This window comes from Vipera ursinii (genome assembly GCF_947247035.1).
Source record: "Vipera ursinii genome assembly, chromosome: 6".
NCBI lineage: Eukaryota > Metazoa > Chordata > Lepidosauria > Squamata > Viperidae > Vipera > Vipera ursinii.
Window position 1 is genome coordinate 22,790,677 of NC_139515.1, and position 12,212 is coordinate 22,802,888.

At 53.6% G+C, this 12,212-nt stretch overlaps 1 protein-coding gene across 1 annotated transcript; it reads left to right on the top strand.

The window, feature by feature from the left end:
- Window positions 1-3,863: 3,863 nt before the first annotated feature.
- FEZF1 (FEZ family zinc finger 1) lies at window positions 3,864-8,107 on the top strand (the record flags this gene model as incomplete). The annotated part of the gene is made up of 4 exons (XM_083366632.1): window positions 3,864-4,763; window positions 4,853-4,987; window positions 5,920-6,052; window positions 7,815-8,107. The coding sequence occupies 4 exons, from the start codon at window positions 3,864-3,866 to the stop codon at window positions 8,105-8,107; spliced, it is 1,461 nt and encodes a 486-aa protein (XP_083222758.1).
- Window positions 8,108-12,212: the final 4,105 nt, after the last annotated feature.

The window sequence follows — 12,212 nt, forward strand, 5'->3', positions numbered from 1 at the left end:
AAGGCCCAGAAGTGCCCCTTTAAGGAGCCCTCGCAGGAACAGGTACAATGCTTTGAGTCTGCCTACTTGATTGTGTACTCATTCAGCAGCAGAGAAAGACTTGTTTCTCTCACACACCCTCTAAGTTGATGGAGCTGTGGAGTAAATGCTCTCACAACATAAGCCTGTACAGGTAGTCTTCAACTTACAACAGTTCACATAGTGACCATTCAACGGCACTAAAAAAAAGTGACTTGTGGCTGTTTTTCAGTTACGACCTTTGCAGCATCCCCTTGTGATCGTGTGATTATGTGATCTCCTTTTGCAACCTTTGGACAAGCAAAGTCAATGAGGAAGCCAGATTCACTTAACAAACAGTTTACTAACTAATCAACTGCACTGCTTCACTTAACAACGGTGTCAAGAAAGTATGTAAAATGAGGTAAAACTCACTTAAGAATTATCTCGCTTAACATCAGAAATGTTGGGCTCAATTGTGGTCATAAGTCAAGGACTACCTGTATAGGCTGTGTTTGCGTGACATTTTCTTATGATTACCTGAGTGCTGATTTACTGGTTCAGTTCATCTAATATTCTGGGTTAGACACCCAATGAACCATGTATTAACATCACTGAGCCAGGTTTGCCAAAAGATAATAGCCTAGGTCCTGCTCTGACTGCTCTTGATTGGAATGCAAACTTTCCCTTTGCTGGAGAGAGTGCATGAAGGACACTCAATTTAAGCTCTGGAGCACAACTCTGAGCATGGTTTTCCCTGGTGCCTCCCTCTCAGACTACTAGCATACATGGTTATTGTTTGCACAGACTGGGAAGCAAAACACTGTTTCTTAGCAAAGGCTATCCAGGCTGCGAGTTTGCTGAACTGTGAGCAGAGCAGCTATTCAAAGTTTCTTTTGACGCCAAGCAGCTTTCCCCCCCCCCACCCCTCAGGAAACAATATTGGCATTTCAGCAGCCAAGCAAGGCTCTTCACCTTTACACTTCCCAAAGCTTTCCAGTGGGGACAAATCCCATTTCCTCTGACACTCACAGCAATTCTTCTATAGGATGCAAGAACAAGCGTACTGAATTGAATGCAATTTCTCTTTTAAAGAAACCCTGCACAGATCCCAACAGTCCTCATCTGCTCTTGAGGAGGCAGTTTAGGCCTTCTGTTTCAGGTGGGGAAAGGTGAGATCTGCCCTGTCTAGCTTGGCAGAAGTGAGGCTGTCTCGGATTTCTATGGGCTGGGCGGTGCCTAATTCTCGGCCCCAACAGCTGTCCCTCTATTGTCTCAGATGCGCAAAGGTGAGGCTGGTGGGAGGGAGGCTTCTAACTTCCTACTCTTGCCCTTAGGCATTTTCTGACGGGCCCGCAGAGCCAGTAAATCGACTTTGAGAAGGGATTACTCATGCTCCTCCAAGGGTTGATTCCTTCCCTTTCTGAGATGGGGGGAAAAGCCGAGCTCTAAAGGAAGGGCAAAGAGGCCACTCCGGAGGCGTTTAGGAGACTTGGACAGCTCCGCAAATAGTTACCGTGGGAGGCTGGGAGAGCGAGTGAGGCTGACGCTTGGCCCTAACGTGGGTGCTTCAGACCGCCTTCGCCACGCTGCCAGCCAAGCACATTTTGTGCTAGGCAAGAACCAGGTCTCAATTCAGGTTGCATTATGCTGTGTGCCAGGCACTGTACAGGTAGAAGTGCTTGGCCCGCAATCGATGTCTTTGCCCCGCTCTCCACCCACTTCCCCCCCTTGTTGCACTGGGCTGCTTAAAGAGGGAATCCGACCCCTCTGCAGAGGGTGGCAATTATAGGTTAGCGCCAACCCACCTGCTCTAGGGAAGAGCTCCCATTAACCGTCTCGCGGAGGTCGAAATACAAGGAAAAAGTGGCAACGCGTGGGCGGGGGAGAAGAGAGGATGGTGTGGACCAACGCGATCTGAAGAGGGCGAGGGGCTCGCCAAGACAGCGGGGGTCGTCCGATATGATACACTAATTTTGAGCAGTTTCGCCTGTGGTTCCATTAAAAGGTATAAATAGTAACAAGCGCCCAATGAGCTAGTCTTCCCGTGAAGCGGTTTTTTTTAAGATGATGAGGATGAGGATGACAGCAACAACAACAACAACAACAACAACAACAACAACAACAACAACAATAATAATAATAATAATAATAATAATAATAATAATAATAATAATAATAATAATAATAATAAATCTCTGTTTTGGGGCCAGGAGAACTCTTGGTCTGTTAATTTTTCTTTCACTGTATTTCGGAGCGGCCTTTTTCTCTTGGCCTTAGCCTCTCCCTGCAGCCGGTTAATATAGCTCTTGGCCTGGGCTGCTTGAAGGGCCAGGTGGCTCTAAGGAGGGCTGATCGGAGCCGAAAGGCTGCCCTCAGCCGTCCTCAAAGGGCCCAGAAGCAGCCTAGCCACGCGCAGCAAGAGGACGCCTTGGGGCCCGTCCCAGGGATGGATGTACCTTCGGCACACTGCACCAGGGCTTTCTGCAGGATTGAAAGAAGAGAACCAGCTCAGAATAGGGAAAGGAAGCAGAAATCCTATTGAGAATGGTTGGTTCGACTTTTTACTTTTTACAAGAAATCCACGCATTTCCAGGATCCGGGAGGTGCGAGCAGAGAAGACAGATCGCATTCCGATCAACGGGGCTTCGGTCAAGGCACCGCCAAATAGGCGAAGACCCAGAGAAACGGGCGACAATACAGGGAAGCGCAGCCCCTCGTCTGCAAGGGGAACAATCCCTTCGGACCTGCCCCACTCAACTCTGAGTCAAGGGGACTCGGCACGAGGAATCCGATTCCTCGCGGGTGGGATGCCCGGTAAGGCCGGGCAGCGCTCTCTCCTCGCCTCGCTCGCCCCTGTTTCTACAGAGCCGAGCCAGCAGCCACCTCGGGGGTCCCGCTGGAGCGCTACGGGAAGCGAGCGGGCGAGTCAGCAAGGCAGCGGCGGAGCAGCCAAGCCCTGCTCCCCGCCTCGCCCAGCCTGAAAGGGACAGCGAGCGGGCAACGCAACTTTCTCCTCGCTCGCTCGCTCGCTCGCTCAGCACTGCTTAGAAACCCGCGCCCGTCCGTCACGGGACCTCTCCCGACGCTGACCGGGTCGCGCGAGTCCTTGGTCTTTTGATGAGAGGAGGGGGAGGAGGGTTACCAGGAGTGGGTTGAGGGAGGGGGCTGGGGCTGGGTCTCCGATTGATCCTAGCAAGAAGAGGCAATTGGAGGCTAGGCGAGGTGAGGGGGGGATCCAGAGCAGGGGCGATCTAGAGAGAGGGAGGGGGCGGGCGAGACGAGCCCCCCTTCTTTCTGAGAGGAGGGCGGAGGGAGGCGCAGGCACCAATGAAAAGGAGCCACTGGCTCTCCGAGGTGGTAGGGAAGAGGGACTCAACTTCTCTTCCCCCCCCCCTTCCTCCCGATGCCTGTTGGACGCGAATTGAGCAATTATCTAGTTTACCTTCTTGGAAGTTAGCGATTGGCGGGGATCGTGGCTGCTGCTATTGACCCAACACTTTCCATCGGGGAGGGGGGGGGAGGAACCGCGAGAGACGCTGCCAAGGAAGAGGAGGAGAGGTGTGCCAGCATCCCCCGCCAAGGAAGCACACCGGCGGCGGCGATGGGCTGGCGCGAGTCCATCGGGACGGGCAGGCGGCGTTCGCCGGCTGTCGGGATGGAGACCTTGCCGGAGCTCTTGCTGGTGCCGCAGGCGATGAAGACGCGGAGGGCGCCGGTGGCGGCAGCGTCCTCGGAAGGCTTGAGGTCGGGTTCCCGAGTGGCGGCGGCGGCGGTGGCGCGAGGTTCCCTGCTTGTCGCGCTGTGACCGGGTGCAGCGGGGCCAAAGCATCCCGAACCGCGCTGACCCAAGCGAGACGCCGGCCATGGAGAAGAGCCGGCAGCAGCAGCAGCAGCAGCAGCAGCAGCTCCCCCCGACGGCGGCCAAGAGCCTCGCCGTCGCGCGGGGCAACATGCTGAGCGCTCCCAAGCCCCTGGCCTTCTCCATCGAGCGCATCATGGCCAGGTCGGGCCCCGAACCCCAAGCCGTGCCGCTGCTGCCCCACTTCTTGCCAGGGGGAGGCGGGGCCCCCAAAGCGGCTGCAGCCACGGCGGCGGAGCACCTGAAGCCGCAGCAGCAGCAGCCGGCGTTCAGCCTGGGGCCCTCCATCCCTTGCATGATCCCCTTCGTGCCGCTGGCTTACGAGCCCTTCGCCAAGGTGGGGTCCGAGCCCAGGAAACCCCCCTTGGAGCCGGCCTCCTCCTCTTCCTCCGCCTCGTCAGCTCTCAGCTGCGCGCTCAGCCTCAAGCCCCAGGCCGCCGAGCCGGCCCTCAGCTTGCCTCAGCAGCCGCCCCACTACAAGCTGGTTCGGCCGCGGGTAATCAAGCACTCCTCCTTCCACGCTCTGGGCGCCCTGAGCTACTTCAGCCGAGCGGCAGAGCCGCAGCCGCAGCCGCCGGGCCTGAGCCTGCACCCGGTGGCCTCCTATTTCCTGGGCTCGTCGCTGCCGGCGCCTGCCTTGCAAGACTCGACGGCGCCCAAGACCTACCTGGCCGAGCGCAACAAGCTCCAGGTGCTGCCGTCCGGGCCGGAGAAATACTCCCAAGCAGCCTTCAAGGACCTAGCACAGGCCCAGCTGCACAACGCCGCCGCCGCCGCTGCCGCCGCCGCCGCCGCCCACCTCCTAGCGACGGAGAAGCTGCCGTTCAAAGGGGTGTCGGCCGACTACAGCCGGGGCTCGCCCAGCGCCAAGCCCAAGGTCTTCACCTGCGAGGTCTGCGGCAAGGCAAGTGACCCGCGTGCATGGCCCCATCCTCCTCCTCCTCCCCCCCCCCCAAGACTCCCCGTCTGATCGCGCCTGGCTCTCTCTTGCAGGTCTTCAACGCGCACTACAACCTGACCCGCCACATGCCTGTGCACACGGGCGCCCGGCCCTTCATCTGCAAGGTCTGCGGCAAAGGATTCCGCCAGGCCAGCACCCTCTGCCGCCACAAGATCATCCACACCCAGGTAGCGCTCCCGGCCGCCTCCCGCGTTAGCCTCTTTGGCGGGGCCGGTTTTCCACCTGGCCAACGGTGGTCCCAGATGAGTCCCGGTGAGCCCAGGACCCCCAAGACATCCCTCGCCCGGCCAAGGTCCAGACTCCCAGGCCGTCATCCAGGATTCTCCGCCCTTCCTGCCCCTTATTCCCCGTCGGGGTTCTGGGGGCTGCCCCACTTTCCCCTCTCCCTCTGTTCTGCGGTGCTCGCTTCGCCTAAAACAGGAGCGGAAAGAGAAAGAGAGGCGAGGAGGCGTACAGAGACGAAGGAATGGGGGGGCTCTCTTGTTTTGCTTCCTTTCCGCTCGTTTCTCACTCCTTTGCTCGGGGAAAATGTCCCCCATGGCCCCATCTCCCGGCCTCGTCCGAAATAAGGGTCTTGGTTTGCGCAACCGATTGGTTATTCGGGAAACCTACTCAGTCCTTCTCTTAATGTGTTGTGTGAACTAAACCACGCTATGGTTTGTGTCCGGCTGGCAGATAATGCGAACGCAGCAATTGTGCTCTAATAATCTGGTTTAGGTTTTAGAGTGTTGTGTGAAGAAGACTCTACACTGGACAGGGCCTCCTTAAATCCATTTTAGTCTAGCAAACTCTTGAGGGCTCGACTCGGCTTCAGTCCCTCGAGAGAGTCCCAGAACACCCCGAGTGCGCCGAGGCCGCAGATTTTCCACTTCGGAGCCAGCCCCACCTCATCTCCTCCCCTTTGCTGCCTTTTCAGGAGGGTGGGGCCCCATTCAATGAGCCTTTGGGACAGGAGATCAATGGCAAAATTCAAGCCCGTGATTGTTGCTCTTCACATCACATTACAGCCGCGGGATGACCAGGACGAGGTGCTGCCCCGTTTCTCCCAAGCGCGCATCTGAACGTGGATGTGCTTTTGATGTTGTTTTTCTCCCCACAGGAAAAGCCCCATAAGTGCAACCAGTGCGGGAAAGCGTTTAACCGGAGTTCCACGTTAAACACCCACACGCGGATCCACGCGGGCTACAAACCTTTCGTCTGCGAGTTCTGCGGAAAAGGCTTTCACCAAAAAGGTAAGCCAAACCGCTGAGATTAAAGTGTCAAACAAGGACTGGCTCTGAATTATCGCTGTAAAACGGAGCCTGCAGCTGGAATGGCTTGGGGGGGGGGTCTGCCCATTTGTTTCTGGTGGGAGGCCTGACAAGTAAACCAGCAGCAGATTCTGCCCTAAAACTACCATTCCCAGCCACGGAACTGGAATTCAGCGCGTCTAGTTTTAGAGAAGAGTAATAGGGAAATGGCACTGTGAAAATGTAAATACCAAAAAGTGTGTGTGTGTGTGTGTGTGTGTGTGTGTGTGTGTGTATTAAAATATATGAAATTGTAAATGTAAAAAGTTTTTGACGTTCGTTTCTCAGATGTGGGAAACCGTTGCTGTCCATTGGCTGCACAAAACCGATAAGGTTTTGCCTTATATCTAATTGTTTAAGTTTTATTTTTCGATGTATTTCATCGGGCAGGTAGAGTAAGAAATTTCTTTGATTTTTAAATGTTAAGCATGATTGCAACTGTAATTTCACAGTTACAATTCTTTACAAAAGAATGTTTACCTGGAAATAAGTTCCACGATTGGGCACAAATTTCAAAATACCGTGCTACTTGTACTGCAGTCTGAGAAAATTCTCAGTCTACTCTCCCTTTGTCAGAAAACAAAAAAAAATGATATCCCTATTCAGAAATGTCTAAAATTACAGCCTAAGGTTGGCTTTTTTTCAGTTACTGAAGAGTAATTCAAGAGTGAATGGGATTTATTCCCCACAGAACAAAGTTAAGCTTAGAGACTGTGTCAGTTGAGGAAATTACCCCTCCTGCTCTTTTTAACTCTTCCATTTCTTCTGAGAAAAATATCCGTTGTTGTTTTAGCCGGATCTGTAAAGAACAGAAGATAAAATCCTAAACTCAAGAGTTACCGATTTGGGATTAAACCTCACTGTTTACAACGACTATGTAAACATGTACGCTATTTTCGCCGGAAAGTTTTATAGTTCACTTTTCGGAACTTTGTTCTGACAAAAGCTAATTTATTTCTTTAGTAAGACAAAATGCCTATGCATCCTTGTATCCTGCTGGTGGTTGGCATTTCAGAAATGGGATGCTAAGGAAAACCGATTTCAACTGATCTACCTGGGGAACCCTGTGAATCCCGCAAAAATCTATTTAGTGATTGGATGCCAGACTTTGGGAGATTCCAGTTTGGGCTTTTCGCCTGAGTTCGTTCCTCCCTGTTCAAGATCATGGTGAAATTCTGTTCCACTGTGGCAAAGTTTTCTGTTCAAAGAGTAGCAGGCAAAACACAGAAGCCCAACTTAAATATTTGTTACGAGGGGAAACCTGCATAGAGGGTATGAAGTCAGCAAGTTGTGTGAATGAAACTATTCTGGCTGATAACGCGGATCTGGACTTGAAAAGGCTGGCTAAGATGTGAGTTGCAGACTCCTAAAAGAAAGTATGCGCGCTGAGTTACAGAACCCCCGTTGTTTTTTTGTTTTTATTATTATAGTTCATCCAAATCAGCCAAACCTTTAGGCAGGATCGGGCATTTTTATTCACCAACTCCCAAGGACAAGACACGGAAATCCGATAGTATTAAAAGCTGTTCCCCGTAAATATGGTTTTTTGTGGTTGACCGATGATGATTTTGTATTATTATTATTATTATTATTATTATTATTATTATTATTATTATTATTATTATTATTATTATTATTATTATTATTATTATTATTATTATTATTATTATTATTATTATTATTATTATTATTATTATTATTATAGGGAACTACAAAAACCACAAGCTGACCCACAGCGGCGAGAAGCAGTTCAAGTGCACCATTTGCAACAAGGCCTTCCACCAGGTCTACAACCTGACCTTCCACATGCACACCCACAACGACAAGAAGCCCTTCACCTGTCCCACCTGCGGGAAAGGCTTTTGCCGGAACTTTGACCTCAAGAAACACGTCCGCAAACTGCACGACAGCGGCGGGGGCGGAGGCGCCTCCCTGGGGCTCCCTCGAGGCGGCAGCGAGCCAGACCTGCCGCCGCCGCCGCTGCTTCACCGCCCGTGAAGCGCCCTGGGCGCGGCCTTCTGCACCGCCCGCCTTCCCCGGCTTCTCGCACTCGCTCCCGAGGAAGCCGCGCTGCTGCTGGCAGAAGCGGCGGGACTCCGTGAACTTTGGCTCCTTGGTTGCTGCCGGGGGAGGGGGAGCAAAAAGACTGCAACCGCCGCCTCCCCCCACCCACGATTTGCGGAGGGCGAGACTCCGGGCATGTATTTATTGAGTCTTTGCCAGATCCAAGCCGCGGCCCGCTCTGTAACCCGGACGCCTTGGCGATCTCTCTCTCTCTCTCTCTCTCTCTCTCTCTCTCTCTCTCTCTCTCTCTCTCTCTCTCTCTCTCTCTCTCTCTCTCTCTCTCTCTCTCTCTCTCTCTCTCTCTCTCTCTCTCTCTCTCTCTCTCTCTCTCTCTCTCTCTCTCTCTGTTGTTCGTGTGTGTGTGTGTGTGTCCGTGTGTTTGGAGCAGCAAGGCTGACTCTGCGGACTGATGGTGCTTGAGCTCGCCCGATAAGGAGAGAGGTGCTGGTGACAAAATGTAGAATGTCAAAGAGTGCGCGTCTTTCCACGTGGTCTCCTTTCCCGTTTCCTTTCCTTCCCCCAAAGAGGCTTTGCAGCCCGTAGCGAGCAAATGAAGAGGCGCGTCCTTTGGAAGGAAGCACTTTCGCTTTTAGTTTCATTTTCAAGTTTCTCTTATTTCCAAGCGTTTGGAGCTGACTCAGAAAGAAAAAGGTGGAGTGGGATTCTCCGGACGCCGAGCCCAGAGTTTGTTTTTCATCTGGCCACGAACTCAGCAGGCTCCTCGGCTGGCTCTTGGGAGTTCCCTGTTCCCCCGGAAGCATTTCCTGGAAGCAAATACTTCGGGCACCCTAACCCCCGTGCGGCCCCTTCGCAGTCACTAGCGAAGAGGATGTGCTCCCCTCCTCCCTAAAAAGACGGCCCCTGTCGGTCCTGGTCCTGAAGCCAGGAGGGGAGCAAAATCGCTCCTATTTGTTCCTTACTCCTAACGGAACCCGGGAAGAGAAATTCGGTCCCGTTTCCTCTGAATTACCCGGATCGGCGTCGTTCTGTAAATCGGTTTAACCCAAGACCCGAATGTGGATCTGGGTGGACTCCCTTGACAAGCGGGTTGTTTTAAGAGGTGCAGTGAACTCGTGAAGGGGCCTGGTAGCCCCTTTCCCGAAGTGTTAGGCCTCTAAATGAAACCTGCCCATTAGAAAAGGGGCTATACTAGACTCCTCCTGATTTTTTTTTTTTTTTGCCCCTAGGGGCCAAGGTGCTTCTTTTCCAACGAAGCTGAACCCTAAGGGCGCTTCTTTATGGTATCCAAGGCGCCCATCCATCCCCTTGCCAGCCCGGTCTCCTTGGCCGCTCCTTCACTAGCTGAAGGATCCCGGCAGACTCCCCGCGCTGCAGAAAGGGCTGACCTGAAAGGCCAGTCCAAAAGAAAAAGGGGAACCCAGGTTAGGTTTCTTGTCGAGGGCCCCGTTCCTTCTGCGGTGTCTGTCCCCTTTCCCCAGGACAATCCCAAAGATTTCCCTGGACTGCATGTGTGAATGGGTGCGTGCGCGAGTTTGAGTGTCTTTACCGAGAAAGACCTAATTTTGTCACTAAATACCTTGAAAGTACTCCAGTGCACCCTCGGGGGGGGGGGGAAATCCCCCCTCCACACACACATCTCCTTCCTGGAGGCCTCCACCGTGTCCCCTTGGATCTGACAATCCCCGTTTAGGCGTCCTCCAGACTCCTTTGCTGTACATAGAGATTTTTATCACCCGCTGTGTTGGTTGACTTTGCCTGCTGGTCGCTTCTGTTTGTCTCTCGGATTCTCGATTTCTCCATTGTGGGTCGCTTCTCCTTTTTCCTCCCTCGCCGTTTCCACGACCCACCTTTCATCTCCTTCCCACTTCCCCGATCATCCTATTCTACCCCTTGTGGAGGTTTGTACGGATCTGAAATTTCCAGTTGTATTTTTTTAAATTATTATAATTATGATTATTGCACGTGCAAAAAAAAAACAAAAAACAAAAAACAAAAAACAGGGACTGGGGTTGGTGGATTTGGTGGCAAATAAAAGAGGTGGCTCGCCTCTTTAAAACAGAAAAAGCGGTGGCTGTTTCTCCTGCCTGGCAAGGAGGAGAGGCCGGGGGAAGGGATTCCTCTGGGGGGGGGGACCGACCGCCCGCCTATCAACCTCGGAAGGTGAGCCAAGTAGCAGAGGTGCCAACGTGGGTCCTTAAGAAGCCTAGCCGGGCGTGGGTGTTGTCTAACTACGAAACGCTCCTGTCCGCTTGCCAAGCCACGGATCTAACTGCTAAAAGAGTTTAATTAAGACTCGAGGGTAATTAGTTCGGATTGATCAAAGCTCCGGGCCTCGAGAGACGATCCTCTGTAAACTCCGCCGCCCCCCCCCCCCCGGCGCGCGCTTCTTGGCAAAAAGAGCTGAAAGGGAGCTTTGTCCTTACGCCGTTCACTTGCAATAGCTGACCGGTAGGGGGGGTGGGGTGGGGGGGAATCTGCCCTTCTGTGATACTGAGTGAAAGTGACGCGGAGAGGGGATGCAAGCACCGGCATCCACCCCTCGACCGGATCGCCCCTGAAGTGAGAACGGCTCTACTCCAGGCAGAGGCCAGATTGAGGATCTGAAGTCTTTCTCTGCCCTTTTCAAGCTACAAGTTTAGGGGCTCTTACCCCTCGCCTACTCCGCCTCCCCCCGCCCCCGCCGCCCCGGTTTCTTTGGCGGCTGACTAGCCCGAGGAAGAGCCGGCGGACTTGAGAGCTGGCAGGGCGCTAATTGGTGACCAATAAAAGATCTCCTGGTTCTGAGCTGGGCGTTTATTTTTTTTGGTTGTTTTTTTTTTTTGTTTTTAAGAGGGAACTTTCTCCCCTCCCCTTTGACCGAGCGATCGGCTCCGAGCGATCAGGGGACCCAGAGAGAGTGGCGCAGATACAGTGTGTGTGTGTGTGGGGGGGGGAATGTAAAAGTCAGGAGCAAGCGAGCAGGCCCGACCGTCCTCCCCCGATTTTCCAAAGAGAATGAGACCGATTCGCTTCCTTAGACCAGGAAAAGGACGCGCCGAATAACTAAAACCGGAACAGATTGAGGGACAAGCGAGGTTGTGAGCAGGAGAAGGTGCGCAGCACTCGGACGCGTGCAAGCACCTCTCTCTCTACTGACTCAGGATTAAAGCCTGCCCCACGTGCTCTACGAGGCGGGTTTCTGAAAGAGCTTGGGCTGAAACGCCGGCTTCCACCTCACTGTGTCGTGAGAAACAACCCCCCCCCTTTTTGCCCTTTTTAAGCAGTGCTTAAAAAGGGCAAAAAGGGTCCAAAACCAGACTGGCGGGTCATCAGCAGCCATCTCCACGTGCTGGACTGCGCCTCCTCTCATCCAAGCTCCCCGGCGTAGCCGCCTGAGAAGGCTGCCCTTTGGGATGACCATGGAGGGAGCCCAAGGAGAGACCGACGCTCAGTCCCGAAGCCCGCAGAAGGCGCGGGAGACCAGCCTGGTGGTGACAGAGCCGGGGACCCCGAAGAAGGTGGGAGGGGGCAAAGGAGGCAAAGACCACCCCTCCCTCTCATATGGGCCTCCTTTGAGCTCCGCTTGCCCCCTCCCACCAAAGGCAGGCGATCATCATGCGCAGCCCCTCACCCAAGCGCAGCCCCATGGTGCTTGGGGTGGGATGTCAACGGCTGTCCCCCTCGAAGGATGCAAAAAAGGGGGCGGGAGGACGAGACTCGCCCATTCGCTAGGGCGGGAAACTTAAAAAAAAAAACACCCGCTTTCTGCCGGGGGAGGAGAAAGCACGCAAGGCGACCCGAGTCGTGATTTTAATTACATCCGACCGTTGCAGCCCACCCTGCTGGAAACTTTTGAGTTTGCCCGGACCGACCGCCTCCCGTCCAGTGGCTTTGCCTGAGTGCTGCGAGATTTTTCTCCGGCATCCGGTCCAATGGGCTTATCAGCACCGAGCTATTTTTGGTTCGGGATTGGTTTTCCGCCAGAGAATATCTTAGGCGGCGCCCAATTTTGCCACTTCAGGGACGCGGTGTCAGGATTTCTTTGACCTAAAAAAAAGGGGGGGGAGGGAAAGCAATCTTGGGACTTTTGCTTGGAAGT